General features: G+C 39.6%; 1 protein-coding gene across 11 annotated transcripts in view; it reads left to right on the forward strand.

Moving 5' to 3' along the window:
- UTRN (utrophin) overlaps positions 1-23,097 on the forward strand; it is a 497,402-nt gene that overhangs the window by 125,081 nt on the left and 349,224 nt on the right. For all 11 annotated transcript variants that reach the window (XM_019951537.3, XM_019951539.3, XM_033867812.2 and 8 more), the window contains 7 exons: positions 375-525; positions 1,688-1,807; positions 3,942-4,043; positions 7,730-7,837; positions 8,118-8,297; positions 10,810-10,979; positions 15,550-15,673. In XM_019951537.3, the coding sequence (XP_019807096.2) occupies positions 375-525; positions 1,688-1,807; positions 3,942-4,043; positions 7,730-7,837; positions 8,118-8,297; positions 10,810-10,979; positions 15,550-15,673 (955 nt within the window). The remainder of the gene's footprint in view (positions 1-374; positions 526-1,687; positions 1,808-3,941; positions 4,044-7,729; positions 7,838-8,117; positions 8,298-10,809; positions 10,980-15,549; positions 15,674-23,097) is intronic.

Raw genomic sequence — 23,097 nt, forward strand, 5'->3', positions numbered from 1 at the left:
TTTAAAATATTTTTTTTCCCCATGGTTCGTTTTGTTGCGTGTATTGTGTGTTAAGGAGCGAACTGCATTCCATGGCAATTTCCACCTATTTAATAGGCAGGAATTCCTGATTGAAGAAACAATGATTCTGATACAAATAGAGGGTGCTGTTACTTGCATTCTTTGGCTGCATTTAATTGACTCCATTTAGGAAGAAAATAATTTTTTTTTTTTTTTTTTTTTTTTTGCTGGTTTCTGTATTTAAAGACCAAATGCTACTTTTAACGGTTAGACAAGAATGCGTTCCCTGCCCCATTTCTTGGCTGCCTGGAGTGTGTGTTTGCTGTTGCAAAGGGCAGAAGGAGTGGGAATAATGCTGTGTTCCCCTTGGACAGGCTGCACGATGTGCTCATGGAACTGCAGAGGAAGCAACTACAGCAGCTCTCCGCCTGGTTAACACTCACAGAAGAACGCATTCAGAAAATGGAAACTTGCCCTCTAGATGATGACTTAACATCCCTACAGAAGCTGCTAGAAGATCATAAAGTAAATCTGGCTCATATTTCTTTTATACCTTATCAAATATGAAAAAGCAGCACTTAGCATTCTCAGGAGCCGATGGCTTCTATCATTAGTGCGGAGATGGGACACTTCTTCAGTGTGCTCTTTTATTCAGCAGCCTGTAGGGTAGAGTGCATGGGGATGTGACTTTTCTGAGCCAGGGATGAAAGCACAGGTAAAATTTTATGTGGGTATGTGTAGTTTTCTTATGAAAGTACATAGTGTTCATAAGATTCTCAGGGTTTGTTTTTTTTTTTTTTGGACCTATGAGTGGTTAAGAATCCTAGGGTGTTGCATGAATGCAGTGTGTGGGGAAATAAGGAAACCCTCAGATGGATCTGTACCTAATCCTTTCAGGAAAGCTATTGCTTCTTCTCCTAGGTGAAGATTCAAAATTTGGTGGGAGATTTAATTTGGTCACAAATTTAAGAGATAACTTTTCATAGTCAAGGAAAGGTAGAGTAAAATAGGCTCTCTGTGAACTGAAGAATTTTATTTTTCAATGAAATATCTAGATAACTGATAAATAAAGCTTTAGGGATACATTAAACACAAAAACTCAAGGCATCTGACGACACTATTGGTAGTGTTTGAATAAATTACCTATATACATATGTGTTGTGACCTGCAATGCTCTTCCCATGGAAGAAGTGGGAAGAGAAATTGTCTGTATACCCCTAATTGCTTTCCTGGGTAACAGAACAGCTTCTGACTATCAAATAGTATTCGACTTATCTGTAACTTTATACCATGTTGCACTAGATAAGATGACATCTGACTATGTGTATTCAAGTTTGGGACTTTATTGACTTAATGATTCTATATTCTTAATTCCTACTATAGGCGCTTAACTTGTTTATGGGACACCTTTTTTCTTTTGGCCAAAACTTGGAATAAAAATAATAAAAGTGATGACATCCCATTTGCAATCTGTTATGACATTGCATTTTCAAACTGCTTTGGTTCATAATGAAATGTAAAGATGTATAATGGGTTTGTTTCATTAGTAGAACACTTAGGCTAATGATTGGAGATTTAAACACAATGCCTCATTAAATGTCCTTAATTACTATTGACAACTGAGTGGATTTTAAATAGGTAAATGGGAAAGAGTAGACATAATGGTTTATCTTAATTTTTTCTCTAGAGTTTGCAAAATGATCTTGAGGCTGAACAGGTGAAGGTAAATTCCCTAACTCACATGGTGGTGATTGTTGATGAAAACAGTGGCGAGAGTGCTACAGCTATTCTGGAAGATCAATTACAGGTAAGACCCTGTAAAGTAGGATCGTCCCAAGGGACCTGTGGTCTGAGCCCCAGTTGCACATTGCCCCTATTCTTCCTGTTCAGTCTCACTGTTTATTTAGAATCGTAGAACAATCTTCTTTAGGTTGTACTTCCCAGTTGGGATTCCACAGCATGCGGGTTTACAGGAGAACCTAGGTATCTCCTTTACTTCAGCCCTTGGGGAATGGTTGGGGCCGCTTGTGGTCCACAGCTGCCTTGGGCATATGAATAAGTTGTGGAAGCATAAGAACTGATCTCAACAAGTGGTCCACAGACTTCTTGCTCAGAATCACTTGTTAAGATGCATATTTCTGGGCTCTACGCAGACCTAAGTCCCTGGGAGTGGGGCCCAGTGAATATGTAAAGAAATGTAAAGTTTGAGAATTTCAGCCGTGTGGGATTTAATATCCCTGTTTCTTTGGTAGATCAATGTGTGAATGTCAACCCCAGTTCTGCGAACCTTGCTTCTTTTTGCTCAGTGACTATAGTGTATCTTTCCAAGTCCTTATAAAGAGAGTTTTTGGTTGACAGTTAACCCTTAAAAACTTGGGGTTAGGGGCACTGACCTCTCAAGCGGTTGAAAATCCAAGTATAACTTTTTACTTCCCCAAAACTTAACTACCAATAGCCTATTGTTGACTGGAGGTGTTACTGGTAACAAACAGTCCATTAGGACATATTTGGGTTGGCCAAAAAGTTCGTTCAGTTTTAAGGAAAAATAAAAGACACACTTTTCATTTTCACCAAGAACTTTATTGAACAACGTATTTATCAACCGAACGAACTTTTCGGCCAACCCAATATTTTGTGTTATATGCATATCTACAGATGTTTTATGCATTCATGAATACCTAACTTTTTCTTAATTTTTTCGATATCCCTAGGTTATGTGCTTTGTCTTTATTTCAAATTGTCACAAATCTCCAAAATTTTTTCCAGTGTATTTATTGAAAACAATCCACGTATGAGTGGACCCGCAGCTCAAACCCCTGTTGTTCAAGGGTATTTTACTTAAACAATACTTGGATTATCTGATATAATGTTGCCAGCTGATGATTTTCAGTAACTTTCAGACTATAAATTATCATATGAAATTCTTTTTCTTTTGTATCATTTAAAATTAGCCAGTGGTTTTGAGCCTTTGGTGCAGTAGTATTTAGTTATTATAGTAATCTGAGAGGTAGGCATTTATGTCTTGCCTATTTAATAGTGAGGAAATTCAGAGGTTTAAGTAGGCAATGAGTTTTCATGCTGAGACAACAGACCTGTCTTCTGGCTCTGCGTTCTCTACCCTTTGAGCTATGCAAAGCTTACTCTGGTATTAAGTATTGAAATAAGATAATATTAATTAAATAATTATTGCTCCCAAGTAAGTAATGAAGAAATAAAATTTACAGGTTGTTAATCATTATTTATAAAGCGGTAATAAAATAATTTTTTGGGACAGTCATCATGAAGATCGATTTTTTTAAACTAATCAAATTTATTTAGTTAGTTTTGCTAATACTTGTAATATTCTGTTGCTAAGTTTTGTGGAATTTTCTATGGATCATGCAATGTAAACAGAACAAATCAATTAAGTATTTTTTCACAGAAATTCTCTCATTCAAAACATAGTTTTTATAAATTAAATTTTTTTTTCATAATTTTGGTACTACAGATGAAAATTGTCTTGGCATGTAAAAGGTGGTTAAGAAACAATTGATGCACTGAATTTTGTCTTAAAGATAATTATAGCCTGAAGAAAATGGAAGCACCGAAAATAGATGTTTGCTTTATTTCGAAGGTATATGTGAAACTGTCAAACTCTCATATAAAAACCACAATAAAATGGAAAAGAGCGGGAATTTGGGGTCAAAAGTTACAGGATGGAGTTCTAATTGTGCCACTTTCTAGCTCTGTAGTGTGAAATAATTAAATTCTATGGAAATTAGTTTTTCTCATCTATAAATTTATAGGATTCATCTGTATTACTTAAAGCAACTTTCATAAAAATATTTTTCATAAATTGCTACTTCGTAATGGAGAACGACGGATGTCAAGAATTTCTTTAAGGATTGTGTTAATTATCTCTTAAGGCTTTGTTGACAAAGGATGGTTTCTTCCTTTTCTAGAAACTTGGTGAACGTTGGACAGCCGTGTGCCGATGGACTGAAGAACGTTGGAACAGGTTACAGGAAATCAACATTCTGTGGCAGGAATTACTGGAAGAACAGGTATGAAGCTGTTATCCATAATGGGCAAAATAAGTGGTGAAAAGTAAACCCATCATTAATTATGGCATTAGAATAAAGTCTTGTTTATTTTTCTTCAAAAGGAAAATTTATAAATGTTTATTATGTTAAAAGTCAGCTTTGTATCCATTTTATCATGCAGTTTATTCATAGAGATTGCATTATATATTAGCTCCATTGTAATAATAATTTGACTTTGTTCATTACTGAGAATATTAGTATTTAGATATGCTACTTTTAGGATTTGCTTGACATAATTTTTACTGCATTCGTGTTGGGTAATGTATTTGAACTTGTATCCATACAGCCTAGCGTATGGTTTGTGCTCAGTACATAATGATAAATGAATCCATTCCATACTTTGTGAACTTTAAACCACAAGAATTTTTCGTGATTTTTAATCAGGATAACTACTGAAATTAATAAGAAAATATTATTTAGCAACACCATTGATTGAACACTTAGTTAATTTTTTTTTCAGTAAGGATAAACATAGAAAATGAACCTTTTGAGCAAAGCTGCCACTTCAAGTTTTCAGTCTGAGTGGTGGCCCTTTGCCCATCTTCATCCTTCCAGAAAAGCAACCGTCAAAACAGAATACAAATAAGCAAGACTTTTCCTCAAAGTGCCAAAGAATTGTGGTGTAGAAAATAAGCAGATACTCTGTTCCCACTTCTCAGTGTCCATTGTGAGTCTTTTAAATGCATTTCATTTCCATCCACAAAAAGCGGCTATATTCTTTTCACGGAATAAAAACAGATGTATGATGTTTTGTGATTTACTAAATATGGTGGCAGAGAGAACATCTTAAAAAGCAGGTTGCAGAATTTGTCCCAGTGAAGTTGTAAGTTACTGCCACCTGCCCCCAAGACCAGAATTGTCCTATTAAGAATCACATAATGGACCTGATTCTGATTTCTGAAATATTTACATTTCGCTTTACAAAGATTTAAATTTACTTAGTCCCTTTTATTCAGGCCAATGAGTCACGTAGAATAATTAAAATTTTACTTCATTAATGATTGTGGGAGACATTGATTGCTAGGGAACCACTGTGTTACTCATCTAAGTAAAATAATTTAAAATTTGGAAAGAATCAAAATTTGGTAATTAAAAGTATTTAAAAATAGAGGGTGGCTGGGATTTTGGCCATTTATTACCGTAGGTTTAAAAATGACCTTTGAATGGCCTTCTGTTAGTGATATGGAAGGAGAAATCGTGTTAAAATGTAGAACTGAAGCCAACACTGGTACTTAATTGATAATTTGCTGTTAAAGAGAATGAGACCAACAACTGTGTCTGAATTAGAAAATCTTTCAAGGGATTATTGTTCACTCAGTTGCAGAGGCTTTAAGATAGAAATGGGCTCTGAGAATTAGTTCAAAATTTCTGCAGCATAAGCCAAGTGTGGCAAGCAAGGTATTCTGTGATTGACTTTAACCTACCTTTCCAAACTTAACTATCCCTCAGTCCTTCCATGTACCCAGTGCTCAAATCCTGAATTCCCAGTTTGTAGCCCATTCCTGGACTGTCAAGGCCACGAGACTAGTGCTGGTTCTTTTTCACTTCTCTATTCCCAATGCATATGGTGCGTGATAGGTTGCTTATGGGTTGTGTTGTATTGTTTTTATGGTTTTGGAAGAGTGAACTGGTTTTCTAGCCTCTGTGTTTTTAAATGTGGCATCTCCCTCGGAATGCCTTTTTACCCATCTCTTTAGTTTTAAGTTCTCCCCACCTGTTACCAACCCTTTCGAGTCCGGCTCCTACAAGGGTCCTCTTGCCCAGTGATGCTCGAGCCAATAGAATGAAACCTGGTTTGGTTCAGAAGCAAAGGAAAGTTTTATTCTTTTTTTTTTTTTTTTAAATTTTATTTATTTTTGGCTGCGTTGGGTCTTCGTTGCTACATGCAGGCTTTCTCTAGTTGCGGCGAGCGGGGGCTACTCTTTGTTGCAGTGCGCAGGCTTCTCATTGCAGTTGCTTCTCTTGTTGCGGGGCATGGGCTCTAGGCATGCGGGCTTCAGTAGTTATGGCACGTGGTCTCCATAGTTGTGGCTCGCGGGCTCTAGAGTGCAGGCTCAGTAGTTGTGGCGCACGGGCTTAGCTGCTCCGCGGCATGTGGGGTCTTCCTGGACCAGGGCTCGAACCCGTGTGCCCTGCATTGGCAGGCGGATTCTTAACCACTGCGCCACCAGGGAAGTCCGAAAGTTTTATTCTTCGAGGAAAGAATGGAGAGGAGTGAGCTTGCGCCCTAGAGTCCACGCTCTCCCCAGCAGTCATCGGCGGGGCTTCTTTAGAGGGTTCTTCTTGGCGGGGAGGGGGCGGAGTTCTCGCGGGTCTGGTGCAGGTGTGTTGCTCATGGCTCCAGATTACAGTGCCGGGCGCAGCCTCTCTGCACATGGCCTGCTGCCGCCATCTTGGACTGAGGTGTCATGCCCGGCACTCCTGCACACCGGCTGCCGAGCTGAGATGTTGGGCATGGTGGGTCTCCTCTGGGAACCAGTCCACCTTGTTAGGTGCAAGGACTCTGCACATGGCCGCCTACAGGCAAGTGAAACTAGACTAAGCACAAAAGAGGAGGTGAGAACTTATCACCTAGATTCCGCCTTATTTTTCCCGGTATCCCAGTGGGCTTTGCCAGTGACTTATCCATCTAGGACCATGAAGTCCCCTATAAACTCCCTCCCCTCCCCACTGTTTCAGAACTGTAAGCAATCCCTTTATGGTGTCTGCACTTTCTAACTGGTGGCACAGTTATTTTTGTGCGTATCTTATCATTCTTACTACATTGAGGACAGGATCCATGTTTGTCTTGTATTTTCTAATCTTTCTCCTTTTTTTGGTGGAATATAAAGGCAGAGAATGGTTGTTAAATAAACTGATAAATAAGACAACTACAGAAAGAGTTGATTCCAAACACAGAACCAAGAATTTCCCCCCTCAACTCTAGAAAAAGGTTTCTGTGGTAAATACTACATTTTGGGAAAAATTATCCCAATGCAGCCATTTTTGTTGTTTTGACTCCTCCTTCATGTTTATCTCCCTACTTTACTAAATGTCTTCTTCCTAAAAGACATGCATCACTGCCAATGAAGTTTAAAGATCTTTATACTGACTTTGGACTGTCCTCAAACTTCGTCCTCTAGTCATAATTGCTGTCAAATCTGGAGCATTAGTGTGGTTGTCCTGCAAGATGCATGAAAAAACCATGGGCTTCGGACTGTGGGTCTTTGACCTGTCTCTGCAGTTAACAAGCCAAGAGATCTTGGACATATAATTTGGCTTCTCTCTGTTTCTTCCTTAAAATGAGGGGCTGAGACAAGAAAATCTCTGACCTTCCCTCTGCACCTAGAGAGTTATAAAGTGATTCTTTTGGAGACTTGGATAGCTGGATTTAGCCTTTTAGACCCACCTACTTCCCTGAGAATTAGGTTTAGTTATCCAGGAGTGGGGCTAATTTCAGGTGGATCTGTTGCAGATCTGAGAAGGGTAATATCTTAAAGATGCTTTCCTGGGTCATTTATGCCTCAGGCTTAGGTGTTTGAAGGCCTTCTTATCCCAGATGTGGATAAGCTTCTAGTAACATAAAAATTGGAGATTCTGGAACTTGATTGAATTGAATTACCAAATGATTCCCTAAATATATTTCTAACTTTTATTATTCTTTGTAGTGCTTGTTGAAAGCATGGTTAACTGAAAAAGGAGAGGCTTTAAATAAAGTCCAGACGAGCAACTTCAAAGACCAAAAGGAACTCAGTGTCAGCGTTCGACGACTGGCTGTAAGTGATGTCACTGTCAGCATCTGTCTTTTAAGCCTGTGATATCTTACTGTTTTATATCGACGGTTAATACAATTTAGTGAATAGACTCATTACCTAACTCTGGAATGCTGCCATGTAATGATCTAGAACCAGGAGTCTTATCTTTTAGCTTTAGGGAATTAATTGCAAGGCAGGTGAATTTTATAATAAAATATACACGTTTACATTTCCTGACTGGGGAACAGGAAGATAAAGTCCTGTTAAAAGGGAGTCATCTAATAAGTATCTGAAATACTAGATTTTGAAGGAAGACATGGAAATGAAGCGTCAAGCGTTGGATCAACTGAGTGAAATTGGCCAGGATGTGGGTCAGTTACTTGATAATCCTAAGGCATCCAAGAAGATCAACAGCGACTCAGAGGAACTGACTCAGAGATGGGATTCCTTGGTTCAGAGACTAGAAGATTCCTCCAACCAGGTACCTTTTGCTTTGGGTAATGTGTTGTGCCATTAAGTGGAAATTATATGTTCAGGTTTGTTTTAGTTTTTGTGAAATAAAAGTAGTAGCTAAACTAAAAAGTTGGTTTTTTATACCTGGTTTACTATAAAATTGAAAAATTGACATGTGAATGTCTTCTTTAGTTTTCTAAAGTAAATTTTAGTAGACCTTCAAAAAACTTACTGATATCCAGTCATTCAACCCTTAGTAACTGATAACACTTAGACATGAATCCATTAAATGATCTTTAAATCTTAAATAATCTTATTAATTTAAAGAATATTTTAACAAATTGAACAATATTAACACTTTGGTTTGTACCTGAATGTTCATAGCAGCATTATTCATAATAGCCAAAAAGTGAAACAACTGATAATATCCATCAATAGATGGATGGATAAACAAAATGTGGTATATCCATGCAATTATTAGGCAATAATAAAATGAAGTACTGATACATGATACAGCATGGATGAACGCTGAAAACACTGTGCTGAGTAAAAGTAGCCAGTCACAAGCTTAATGCACTATAATTCTATCTATATGAAGTATCCAGAATAGGCAAACCCAGAGAGACAGGGGCCAAGAGGGAGAGGAAGATGGGGAGTGACTGTTTTGGGCACAGGGTTTCTTTTTTTTTTTTGTTCTCTGAAGATAATATAATTTATTTAGATATCAATAAAGGAAGGAGATTTAGAGGGCTTCCCTGGTGGCGCGGTGGTTGAGAGTCCGCCTGCCGATGCAGGGGACACGGGTTCGTGCCCCGGTCCGGGAAGATCCCACATGACGCGGAGCGGCTGGGCCCCTGAGCCATGGCTGCTGAGCCTGCGCGTCCGGAGCCTGTGCCCCGCAACAGGAGAGGCCACAGCAGTGAGAAGCCCGGGTACCACAAAAAAAAAAAAAAAAAAAGGGAAGGAGATTTAGGAACCACACTTATAAAGAACCAAGAAGTAAAAGAAGAAATCAAAAGGACAATTAGAAAATTATTTGAGATTAATAAAAACAAAACATACCAAAACTCATGAATTCAGTGAAAGTAGTGTTCAGAATGAAATTGATAGCTTTACATGCCTATGTTAAAAAAGTTATATCAACATCCTAAACTTCTCCATTAAGAACTAGAAAAAAGAGTAAACCAAGTAGAAGAAAGAGAATAACAAATATTAGAGTACAAATATCTAACGAAGAGAATGGAAAGACAATTGAGAAATTAAATAAAACCAAAATTTGATTCATTGGAAAAATGAACAAAATTGACAAAACTTTAGCCACACCAACTAAGCACAAAAGAGAGGACTCAAATTTCTCAAATCAGAAATACGAGATGATATCACTACCAACCTTATTGGAATAAAATCATTGTCATCATCACCATCATCTTTTACATATTTTTCCAGAAAGTAAAGGTGGGGAGGACATTTCCCAAATAATTTTAGGAAATGTGTATTCTCCTATGTCAAAACAAAGATATCACAAGCAAAGAAAATTTTGTATAAATATCTCTTATGAACATAGATGTGAAAATTCCCAAGTAAATACTAGAAAATCAAATCCAATAACATATAAAAAGAATAATATGTAGTGACCAAGTGGGAGTTATCCCTAGAAGGGAAGATTGAAATATCAATCAATGCATTACACCATATCAATAGAATAAAAGACAAAAACATGTGATCATCTAAATATAAAAAAGGCATTTGACAGAATTCAACACCCTTTTATGGTAAAAACACACACCAAACTGGAAATAGATGGGAGCTTTCTCAACCTAATAAAGAGCTTCTACATAAAAACCAAAGACCAACATCACACTCAGTGATGAAAGACTGAATACTTTCTCCCTCATGCAAGGAACAGGACAAAGATGTCCTTGTACTAGAGTTTCTAGACAGGATGATTAGGCATTAAAAAGAAATAAAACTCATGTGAATTGGAAAAAAATAAAACTATCTCTGTACTCACATGATATAACCTTTTATATAGAAAATCCTACACACACACACACACACACACACACACACACACACACACACACACACTAGACTGATAAACATGCAACAAGCTTGCAGGATACAAGATCAGTATATACATTTGAATACATTGCTGTACGTTATTGATAAGTAGTCGTTCCTGAGGTCTGGAGCAGGGGTGTGCAAACTACAGGTCTTGTGGACTAAATCTAATCAGCTCCTTGTATTTGTGAATAAAGTTTTATTGGAACAGAGTCATGCCCATTAATTTATCAATACATGTCGTCTACGGCTTTTTTCCTGTCACAATAACAGAGTTGAGTAATTGTGACAGAGACTTTAGGGTTTCGTTTTGAAATGATAAAACTATTCTGGAATTAGAAAGTGGGCATGGTTGCACAACTCTGAATATATTAATAACCATTGGACCGTACATTTCCAAGGGGAGAATTTTATGGCATGTGAATTATATCCCAATAAAGCTGTTATAAAACATTAAAACTGGATGATTTTTATTTCAGGTGACTCAGGCTGTCGCAAAGCTGGGAATGTCCCAGATTCCTCAGAAGGATCTTTTGGAGACGGTTCGCCTAAGAGAACAAGTAACTACAAAAAGGTCTAAGCAAGAGCTGCCTCCTCCTCCTCCCCCAAAGAAGAGACAGATCCCTGTGGATCTGGAAACTAAGAAAAGGTGAGAACAGATAGAGACTATTTTCCAAACCCAATCCCGCACATAATGTATTTTGTACTCAGAACTTATTTTGTACTGATCACTAATCATATGCAAATTTAGACATAATTATTGTAATGGAAATTCAACTACCGAACCACTCACTACCTCTGAGTCTTCTGAGTATTTCACTTTACACTGCTAAGCATCTAAATCATCTGGATGATTTTATTTATCTTGGGTTCAATTGGGAGAACTGTGTGACAGAACCCTTCTTCCTTTCCCATCAGTTATCTTGGGTGGATATGATTGTCCATGATCCCTCATTTATTCTTTCTTTCTCTATCACAGTTCCTACAGTTTTGCTTTAGATCCATCTCCTTATTCTTTGTGACTCTCCTTCTCTTCTCACCTTTAAAAAAACGTACTTCAGGGAAGTAATTCATTTTTAGTCTCCTTTTCTTCCTTTTCCCCCTTCTTTTCTTTTTTCATGTCTTCTTTCTTTGTTAATTCCTTTGTCATATTTATTAATAGATTCTTCGTGTTTTGCTTTAAAATCCATCTTTGGTAAAATATCTTTTCATTTCTGACTCAAAAGAAATGCAGGATCCTTATAGGAGGAATAACCATGGCTGGTGTATAGTGAACTTTTACTAGTGTCAGATCCTCTGTAGAGCTCTCCTGTGGGCGAGGTACTGTTCCTCACAGGCACTGGAGCAGGTAGTCTCAGAGCAGCCCTTGAGTAGTGCTATCATTCTTGCCCTTTGACAGTAGAATCCCAGTGCTTGGGTAAATGGGCTGTTATTTTTGCCTGAATAAAAATGATATGATTTCCCCAGTTTAGCTTTTGTTAGACAAAGCAGGATTGTAATTTTATCTGATGACCTTCATTTTGATAATAAGGCTGTGTTCCTGCCTCCTAAGAGCATCTCCTTGCAGGACCACTGGACCTCTGAGTTGCAAGCAGCGGCTGTGGAACTTTTACTTCTGGAGCCAAGGTAGCAGATGAGGGAGATGCTTCTGATGTTGATATCATCATAGACCTTTCATTTCCTGAGTGTTTATATTCTGTCAGTGTATCTGGCAGGGTGTCTCTCCAGTGCTGACTGTGCATTGGAAGCTGGGAAGGTTGTAAAAGACTAGGGCGCATAAATAGGTTCTGGTACCAATTCTGACTCACAGGTTTAGTCCTACAAGACTGCTTTCTCTTCCTCCTCCCCTGCCCCAGACCAGATGCCACTTACAAGTCCAGGTTACCAGGTTACATGTTGAATTAAACAAGGCATGAAATTCCCCTTCTCTTCCCTGTTTCTTACCTACTGGCTACAGGTTGGAGGTTTCCACGGCCTCCTCCTTGGACTTGAGACGCTAGTCGCAAATCCAGGTTGTTACCTATATTCTGGCCAACTGGTTATAATTCAGAGGTTTCTAACACCACCTCCTCTGGTTCAGTTAATTTGCTAGAGCAGCTTATAGAACTCAGAGAAGCATTTTACTTAATAGATTATCTGTTTATTATAAAAGGAATGCCACCCAGGAACAGCCAGACTGAAGAGATGCACAGGGCAAGTCATAGGGAAAGGGTGCGGAGCTCCCGTGCCCTCTCCAGGTGCCCCACTCTCTCTGAATATCCATGTGTTCACCAACCCGAAGCTCTCTGGACCCCATCCTTTTGGGTTTTTAGGGAGGCTTCGTTACATAGTCATGATTGATTAAATCATTGACCTTTGGTGATTGATTCAACCTCCATCCCCTCTCCTCTCCCCTGAAGTCAGGGGGGTGAGACCGAAAGTTCCAACCCTCTAATCACAGGGTTGGGTCTCCTGACAACCAGCCCACCTTTTTAGGTGGGATCCCAAAGTCATCTCACTAACATAACAAAGGACACCTTTGTTGCTCTCATCACTGGAAATTCCAAGGGTTTGGGGAACACTATGCCAGAAATAGGGACAAAGACCAAGTATACATTTCTTACTATAAATTACAATATCACAGTGCATAACTATAAGATCTTAAACACGACCATGTTATATAGGGTGAATTCTGCTGCAAGAAACAGAATACTGTACCCAAAGTGACTTAAACGATGAGGTCACTGATTATCTCATGTTACAAGAAGTCCGGAGGTGGGGCAGTTTTAATGGGATGGTGTGGGTCAGCATCCTGGCACCTTGTCTCTGCCCTTTTCAGCATGTTGGCTTTTCCCTTGTTTTCTCATGGTCCCAAGATGCTGCTGTAGCACTGGGCATAACATCCTTGTATAACCTGCTTTATAGGCAGGTAGAGCAGTTTTTCCTTATTTGGAGAAAAACCTTTCCTGGAAGATATCAGCTAACTCCCGCACCCTGGTCTCAGTGGCCAGGACTCAGTCACTTGCCCACACCCTGGGTTCCTGGGAGGTTGACACTGTCCTGCCTTTTCAGTCTCTATGGTTGTGTTCTGGGGTACTGGGGCAGCAAGGAAGAAGTGTGGGGAGGGAGGTGTCTCTTGGGTGGGCAACTAGTTGTGAATTCCACAGTCTTTCATCCATGATTTGATTGATGCAGAAATGCCTTCAGTTCATTCCTGGACAAATGGAGGCTTGAGTACATCCAGTTCATTATAATAGATGGCAGTGAAGTTTCATTATTAGAAATTTTGCCCGAAGTTGGCCCCTCTAAGTCTATTCATGTGTGCTAGTTTTGCATCTTGGAGTGCTATAGAGCTACATCACCCCCCTTCAATATGGTACCTCTTCAGAATTTAAGGATAGGTTTCATATTCTAATTTACATTGTCCTAAAGTCTAAGTATTCTTAAGCATCCTAATGTGACATGGTTTCCAGATCCTTTAATGTTTTTAGTCTGATGGAGAAACCACTATTAGCTTGTCTTAAAATGGGCTGTCCGAGCAGATGTGAACCTTGAATAACTGCTTAGCACAGCTTATAATACATGCCTCAAAAATGATGGTTTATTTCCCCTTCTCTTCTGCTGGTGCTGCTAGTGGCTGGTTTTTTTTTGGTTTGTTTTTTCAGTCACCACAGGGACAGTCATTTCGTATAATCTGGGTACATTTCTGTTAACATGAGCTGAGATCACTGGGCCTCTAAGGCGTTCACATTGCGCCTTCTCATGTTGAGGGCAGAGGTGGAGTAAGTCTCCAAAAGGTCATTTAAAACATATGATCTTTGGTTTCTACTCCTCTTCTCTGAAAGATTAAATAGAAACCGGCTCTTAAGATGACAGGAGGCGTGTACCATTGTTGGAGTGATACTGTGACCCCTGGTTATTTACCTGGAGTGTCACAACATCCCATTCAAAGTACCAGAAAATTTATCTTGATGCGAAGACAAATATTCATAATTCACTAGAAACACTTTGAGCCAAGTTTCCCAAAAGAATCAGCAAGGACAACCTGTGCTTACCTGAAAGTCTCTGAAAATACCCAGATCTTGCTTTGAGAAACCCTGGGGCAAAGCCCTGGATAAGAGGACAGACTCCTCAGCTTGAATCCCAGCTCTACCTTTTGTTAGCTTTGCTGCCTGGAGTAGTTATTTGAAACCTCTGCGAGCTCAATTCCTGCATCACTAGAAAGGATAATAACAGTGTATACTCACAGGGTCGTTGTGAGGCTTCCTTGACTTAATAATGCACATAAACCATTTAGAGAAGGGCCTGGCATATGGCCAGCAACCACTGACTGTTCCTCTTCTTGTTCCTCCTCACTGGTTTTGACCGACTTTCTCAGCACCTCTAAAGTCTGTCCCCTTTTCTCCTTTCCACTGTCATTTGGTTCGGCTTCCAATACTACCACAGCCTGTTCTCTGGACTTGCGTCTCTTTATGCTTTCTCCTCAGTGAACACAAAAGGGTAAATATAATCATGTCCTTCCCATGCTTTAAGCCCCTCACTGGCTCTCAGCTGTCTTTTGGGTAAGGTCCAACTCCTTAATCTATCCTGCAGGGCTTTCCAGTCACTGGTCCCTGTGGCTCCCTGCCACACTGTCAATTGTTCCCCCCCGACTAGTGCTTGCTATTCCAGCCACACCTAACTACTTATAGTGTGCAAAGTGTGTTCCTCCCTTTCTTTGTTCTCCTTTTATGCGGAAAACTCCCGGGCACAATGCTGTTGTTCCCCAGGAAGCCATTCCCTCCCCATTGGCTTAGGAGGCATCCTGTGAATTCCTGGGATTGTGTTGGTTTACCTTCATATTAAGAGCCCAGTCCAGTGCCTGGCATATAGGAGACTCAGTAACTACATGTTGAATTAAACAAGGCATTAACTTAGGGATGTCTGTACTTGTTCTTTTCTGCTGTTATCTAACCAAATCTGTTTTTCATGATCTACAAAGGGTTTACGAAAGTATAAGTGGTTTCTTATAATGTTTAAAATTTTTATTTAATTATTTTCTTTATTCATTGACACTATGATTTTGTTCCTGTTTTTCATACTTTTAACTGTAAATGTATGATCTTATTTTGTATAGTTACTGTATTTCTCGGTTGCCTTTATTTTTGATGAGTGCTTAAAAACACATACCTCTTTCTTGAGCCAAGTGAAACAGTAGAAGAAAATGACTGACATTTGGTAACATCTGAATTTCAAATCAGGTTTGATGCTATAAGTGCTGAGCTGTTGAACTGGATCTTGAAATCAAAGACTGCCATTCAGGCCACAGAGATAAAAGAGTATAAGAAGATGCAAGAAACATCAGAAATGAAAAAGAAGTTGAAGGTAAAACATAAAACAAAAATATTGCAGTGAATAAAATATTTCATCAGGATGGATTTGCTGTTGGCATAAAGATGTGATGGGATCCAAAGTCTTCCAAAATGTAGCCGTAAGATACCTTTTAGAATGCTGTAGTACATTTTGTTATTTTTCTGTTTTGGTTTTTTTTTTTGCGGTACACGGGCCTCTCACCGTTGTGGCCTCTCCCGTTGCGGAGCACAGGCTCCGGACACGCAGGCTCAGTGGCCATGGCTCACGGGCCTAGCTGCTCTGCGGCATGTGGGATCTTCTTGGACCGGCGCATTAACCCGTGTCTCATGCATCGGCAGGCGGACTCTCAACCACTACGCCACCAGGAAAGCCCGTAGTACATTTTGAATCTATGCAAGCTGGCTGGCATCAGATCCCTGTGTGGAGGAGGAGTTTTGTTTTTGTTTTTTTAATTTGAAGGATAGTTGATATACAATATTTTATTAGTTACAGGTGTACAGCATCGTGATTCAATATTTTTATAGATTATACTCTATTTAAAGTTGTTATAAAATAATGGCTATACTTCCCTCTGCTGTCCAATATATCCTTGTAGCTTAAATCTTTTTTTTTTTTTTTACATCTTTATTGGAGTATAATTGCTTTACAATGGTGTGTTAGTTTCTGCTTTATAACAAAGTGAATCAGTCATACATATACATATGTTCCCATATCTCTTCCCTCTTGCGTCGCCCTCCCTCCCACCCTCCCTATCCCACCCCTCTAGGTGGTCACAAAGCACCGAGCTGATCTCCCTGTGCTATGCGGCTGCTTCCCACTAGCTATCTATTTTACGTTTGGTAGTGTATATGTGTCCACGCCACTCTCTTGCTTTGTCACAGCTTACCCTTCCCCCTCGGCATATCCTCAAGTCCATTCTCTAGTAGGTCTGTGTCTATATTGCTGTCTTACCCCTAGGTTCTTCATGACATTTTTCTATTCTTAAATTCCATATATATGTGTTAGCATACAGTATTTGTCTTTCTCTTTCTGACTTACTTCACTCTATATGACAGACTCTAGGTCCATCCACCTCATTACAAATAGCTCAATTTCCTTTCTTTTGATGGCTGAGTATTATTCCATTGTACATATGTGCCACATCTTCTTTATCCATTCATCCGATGATGGACACTTAGGTTGCTTCCATCTCCAGGCTATTGTAAATAGAGCTGCAATGAACATTTTGGTACGTGACTCTTTTTGAATGATGGTTTTCTCAGGGTATATGCCCAGTAGTGGGATTGCTGGGTCATATGGTTGTTCTATTTGTAGTTTTTTAAGGAACCTCCATACTGTTCTCCATAGTGGCTGTACCAATTCACATTCCCACCAGCAGTGCAAGAGTGTTCCCTTTTCTCCACACCCTCTCCAGCATTTATTGTTTCCAGATTTTTTGATGATGACCATTCTGACTGGTGTGAGATGGTATCTCATTGTAGTTTTGATTTGAATTTCTCTAATGATTAGTGATGTTGAGCATTCTTTCATGTGTTTGTTGGCAGTCTGTATATCTTCTTTGGATAAATGTCTATTTAGGTCTTCTGCCCATTTTTGGATTGGGTTGTTTGTTTTTTTGTTATTGAGCTGTGTGAACTGCTTATAAATTTTGGAGATTAATCCTTTGTCAGTTGCTTCATTTGCAAATATTTTCTCTCATTCTGAGGGTTGTCTTTTGGTCTTGTTTATGGTTTCCTTTGCTGTCCAAAAGCTTTGAAGTTTCATTAGGTCCCATTTGTTTTTGTTCTTATTTCCATTTCTCTAGGAGGTGGGTCAAAAAGTCTCTTGCTGTGATTTATGTCGTAGAGTGTTCTGCCTATGTTTTCCTCTAAGAGTTTGATAGTTTCTGGCCTTACATTTAGGTCTTTAATCCATTTTGAGCTTATTTTTGTGTGTGGTGTTAGGGAGTGATCTAATCTCATACTTTTACATGTGCCTGTCCAGTTTTCCCAGCACCACTTACTGAAGAGGCTGTCCTTTCTCCATTGTACATTCCTGCCTCCTTTATCAAAGATATGGTGACCATATGTGCATGGGTTTATCTCTGGGCTTTCTATCCTGTTGCATTGATCTATATTTCTGTTTTTGTGCCAGTATCATACTGTCTTGATTACTGTAGCTTTGTAGTATAGTCTGAAGTCAGGGAGCCTGATTCCTCCAGCTCCGTTTTTCGTTCTCAAGATTGCTTTGGCTATTCGGGGTCTTTTGTGTTTCCATACAAATTGTGAAATTTTTTGTTCTAGTTCTGTGAAAAATGCCAGTAGTTGTTTGATAGGGATTGCATTGAATCTGTAGATTGCTTTGGGTAGTAGAGTCATTTTCGTAATGTTGATTCTTCCAATACAAGAACATGGTATACCTCTCCATCTGTTTGTATCATCTTTAATTTCTTTCATCAGTGTCTTATAATTTTCTGCATACAGGTCTTTTGTCTCCTTAGGTAGGTTTATTCCTAGGTATTTTATTCTTTTTTTTGCAATGGTAAATGGGAGTGTTTTCTTGATTTCACTTTCAGATGTTTCATCATTAGTGTGTAGGAATGCCAGAGATTTCTGTGCATTAATTTTGTATCCTGCTACTTTACTAAATTCATTGATTAGCTCTAGTAGTTTTCTGGTAGCATCTTTAGGATTCTCTATGTATAGTATCATGTCATCTGCAAACAGTGACAGCTTTACTTCTTCTTTTCCGATTTGGATTCCTTTTATTTCCTTTTCTTCTCTGATTGCTGTGGCTAAAACTTCCAAAACTATGTTGAATAAGAGTGGTGAGAGTGGGCAACGTTGTCTTGTTCTGGATCTTAGTGGAAATGCTTTCGGTTTTTCACCATTGAGGACGACGTTGGCTGTGGGTTTGTCATATATGGCCTTTATTATGTTGAGGAAAGTTCCCTCTGTGCCTACTTTCTGCAGGGTTTTTATCATAAATGGGTGTTGAATTTTGTCAAAAGCTTTCTCTGCATCTATTGAGATGATCATATGGTTTTTCTCCTTCAATTTGTTAATATGGTTTATCACATTGATTGATTTGCATATATTAAATAATCCTTGCATTCCTGGAATAAACCCCACTTGATTATTTGTATGATCCTTTTAATGTGCTGTTGGATTCTGTTTGCTAGTATTTTGTTGAGGATTTTTGCATCTATGTTCATCAGTGATATTGGCCTGTAGTTTTCTTTCTTTGTGACATCCTTGTCTGGTTTTGGTATCAGGGTGATGGTGGCCTCGTAGAATGAGTTTGGGAGTGTTCCTCCCTCTGCTATATTTTAGAAGAGTTTGAGAAGGATAGGTGTTAGCTCTTCTCTAAATGTTTGATAGAAGTCGCCTGTGAAGCCATCTGGTCCTGGGCTTTTGTTTGTTGAAAGATTTTTAATCACAGTTTCAATTTCAGTGCTTGTGATTGGTCTGTTCATATTTTCCATTTCTTCCTGATTCAGTCTTGGCATGTTGTCCATTTCTAAGAATTTGTCCATTTCTTCCAGGTTGTCTATTTTATTGGCATAGAGTTGCTTGTAGTAATCTCTCATGATCTTTTGTATTTCTGCAGTGTCAGTTGTTACTTCTCCTTTTTCATTTCTAATTCTATTGATTTGAGTCTTCTCCCTTTTTTTCTTGATGAGTCTGGCTAATGGTTTATCAATTTTGTTTATCTTCTCAAAGAACCAGGTTTTAGTTTTATTGATCTTTGCTATCATTTCCTTCATTTCTTTTTCATTTATTTCTGATCTGATTTTTATGATTTCTTTCCTTCTGCTAACTTTGGGGTTTTTTTGTTCTTCTTTCTCTAATTGCTTTAGGTGCAAGGTTAGGTTGTTTATTCGAGATGTTTCCTGTTTCTTAAGGTAGGATTGTATTGCTATAAACTTCCCTCTTAGAACTGCTTTTTCTGCATCCCATTGGTTTTGGGTCATCGTGTCTCCATTGTCATTTGTTTCTAGGTATTTTTTAATTTCCTCTTTTATTTCTTCAGTGATCACTTCGTTATTAAGCAGTGTATTGTTTAGCCTCCATGTGTTTGTATTTTTTACAGCTCTTTTCCTGTAATTGATATCTAGTCTCATAGCGTTGTGGTCGGAAAAGATACTTGATACAATTTCAATTTTCTTAAATTTACCAAGGCTTGATTTGTGACCCAAGATATGATCTATCCTGGAGAATGTTCCAGCAGCACTTGAGAAAAATGTGTATTCTGTTGTTTTTGGATGGAATGTCCTAAATATCAATTAAGTCCATCTTGTTTAATGTATCATTTAAAGCTTGTGTTTCCTTATTTATTTTCATTTTGTATGATCTGTCCATTGGTGAAAGTGGGGTGTTAAAGTCCCCTACTATGATTGTGTTACTGTCGATTTCCCCTTTTATGGCTGTTAGTATTTGCCTTATGTGTTGAGGTGCTCCTATGTTGGGTGCATAAATATTTACAATTGTTATATTTTCTTCTTGGATCGATCCCTTGATCATTATGTAGTGTCCTTCTTTGTCTCTTCTAATAGTCTTTATTTTAAAGTCTATTTTGTCTGATATGAGAATTGCTACTCCAGCTTTCTTTTGGTTTTCATTTGCATGGAATATCCTTTTCCATCCCCTCACTTTCAGTCTGTATGTGTCTCTAGGTCTGAAGTAGGTCTCTTGTAGACAGCGTATATATGGGTCTTTTTTTTGTATCCATTCAGCCAATCTGTGTCTTTTGGTGGGAGCACTTAGTCCATTTACATTTAAGGTAATTATCGATATGTATGTTCCTATTCCCATTTTCTTAATTGTTTTGGGTTCGTTATTGTAGGCCTTTCCTTCTCTTGTGTTTCTTGCCTAGAGAAGTTCCTTTAGCATTGATGTAAAGCTGGTTTGGTGGTGCTGAACTGTCTCAGCTTTTGCTTGTCTGTAAAGGTTTTAATTTCTCTGTCAAATCTGAATGAGATTCTTGCTGGGTAGAGTAATCTTGGTTGCAGGTTTTTCTCCTTCATCACTTTAAATATGTCTTGCCAGTCCCTTCTGGCTTGCAGAGTTTGTGCTGAAAGATCAGCTGTTAACCTAATGGGGATTCCCTTGTGTGTTATTTGTTGTTTTTCCCTTGCTGCTTTTAATATGTTTTCTTTGTATTTCATTTTTGACAGTTTGATTAATATGTGTTTTGGCGTATTTCTCCTTGGATTTATCCTATATGGGACTCTCTGTGCTTCCTGGACTTGATTGACTATCTCCTTTCCCATATTAGGGAAGTTTTCAACTATAATCTCTTCAAATATTTTCTCAGTCCCTTTCTTTTTCTCTTGCTCTTCTGGAACCCGTATAATTCGAATGTTGGTGCATTTAATGTTGTCCCAGAGGTCTCTGAGACTGTCCTCAGTTCTTTTCATTCTTTTTTCTTTACTCTGCTCTGCAGTAGTTATTTCCACTATTTTATCTTCCAGGTCACTTATCCGTTCTTCTCCCTCAGTTATTCTGCCATTGATCCTATCTGGAGTATTTTTAATTTCATTTATTGTGTTGTTCATCGTTGCTTGTTTCATCTTTAGTTCTTCTAGGTCCTTGTTAAATGTTTCTTGCATTTTGTCTATTCTATTTCCAAGATTTTGGATCATCTTTACTCTCATTATTCTGAATTCTTTTTCAGGTAGACTGCCTATTTCCTCTTCATTTGTTAGGTCTGGTGGGTTTTTATCTTGCTCCTTCATCTGCTGTGTGTTTTTCTGTCTTCTCATTTTACTTATCTTACTGTGTTTGGGGTCTCCTTTTTGCAGGCTGCAGGTTCGTAGTTCCCATTGTTTTTGGTGTCTGTCCCCAGTGGCTGAAGTTGTTTCAGTGGGTTGTGTAGGCTTCCTGGTGGAGGCAACTAGTGCCTGTGTTCTGGTGGATGAGGCTGGATCTTGTCTTTCTGGTGGGTAGGTCCACGTCTGGTGGTGTGTTTTTGGGTATCTGTGGACTTAGTATGATTTTCGGTAGCCTCTCTGCTAATGGGTGGGGTTGTGTTCCTGTATTGCTAGTTGTTTGGCATAGGATGTCCAGCCGTGTAGCTTGCTGGTCGTTGAGTGAAGCTGGGTGCTGGTGTTGAGATGGAGATCTCTGGGAGATTTTTGCTGTTTGATATTATGTGGAGCTGGGAGGTCTCTTGTGGACCAGTGTCCTGAAGTTGGCTCTCCCACCTCAGAGGCACAGCATTGACTCCTGGCTGTAGCACCAAGAGCCTTTCATCCACACGGCTCAGAATAAAAGGGAGAAGAAGTAGGAAAGAAAGAAAGAAAGAAAGAAAGAAAGAAAGAAAGAACGAACGGAGGGAGGGTGGGAGGGAGGGAGGAAGGAAGGAAGGAGGGAAGGAAGGAAAGAAAGAAAGAAGGAAAGAAGATAAAATAAAGTAAGATAAAATAAAATAGTTATTAAAATAAAAAATAATTATAAAGAAAAAAAATTTTTTTTAAAAAGAAAAAACCAACCAAAAAAACGGACGGATAGAACCCTAGGACAAATGGTGGAAGCAAAGCTATACGGACAAAATCTCACACAGAAGCATACACATACACACTCACAAAAAGAGGAAAAGGGGAAAAAAATCATAAACCTTGCTCTCCAAAGTCTACTTCCTCAGTTTGGGATAATTCGTTGTCTTTTCATGTATTCCACAAATACAGGTACATCAAGTTGATTGTAGAGCTTTAATCCGCTGCTTCTGAGGCTGCTGGGAGGGATTTCCTTTCTCTTCTTTGTTCTCACAGCTCCCCGGGCTCAGCTTTGGATTTGGCCCCGCCTCTGCCAAAGGCGTCTGTTCTTCGCTCAGACAGGACGGGGTTAAAGGAATCGCTGCTTTGGGGGCTGTGGCTCACTCAGGCCGGGGGGGGGGGGGGGGAGGGAGGGGCACGGATGCGGGGCGGGCCTGCGGCGGTAGAGGCCGGCATGACGTTGCACCAGCCTGAGGCGCGCCGTGCGTTCTCCCGGGGAAGTTGTCCCTAGATCCGGAGACCCTGGCAGTGGCGGGCTGCACAGCCTACCAGGAGGGGCGGTGTGGATAGTGACCTGTGCTCGCACACAGGCTTCTTGGTGGCGGCAGCAGCAGCCTTAGCGTCTCATGCCCGTCTCTGGGGTCCGCGCTTTTAGCCGCGGTTCGCGCCCGTCTCTGGAGCTCCTTTAAGCGGCGCTCTTAATCCCCTCTCCTTGCGCACCAGGAAAAAAAGAGGGAAGAAAAAGCCTCTTGCCTTTTCGGCGGGTCCAGACTTTTCCCTGGATTCCCTTCCGGCCAGCCGTGGTGCACTAACCCCCTGCAGGCTGTGTTCACGCCGCCAACCCCAGTCCTCTCCCTGCGCTCTGACCGAAGCCCAAGCCTCAGCTCCCAGCCCCGCCCGCCCCGGCGGGTTAGCAGACAAGCCTCTTGGGCTGGTGAGTGCCGGTCGGCACTGATCCTCT

The sequence above is a fragment of the Tursiops truncatus genome, chromosome 12 (assembly GCF_011762595.2).
Source record: "Tursiops truncatus isolate mTurTru1 chromosome 12, mTurTru1.mat.Y, whole genome shotgun sequence".
NCBI classification, from domain to species: Eukaryota; Metazoa; Chordata; class Mammalia; order Artiodactyla; family Delphinidae; genus Tursiops; species Tursiops truncatus.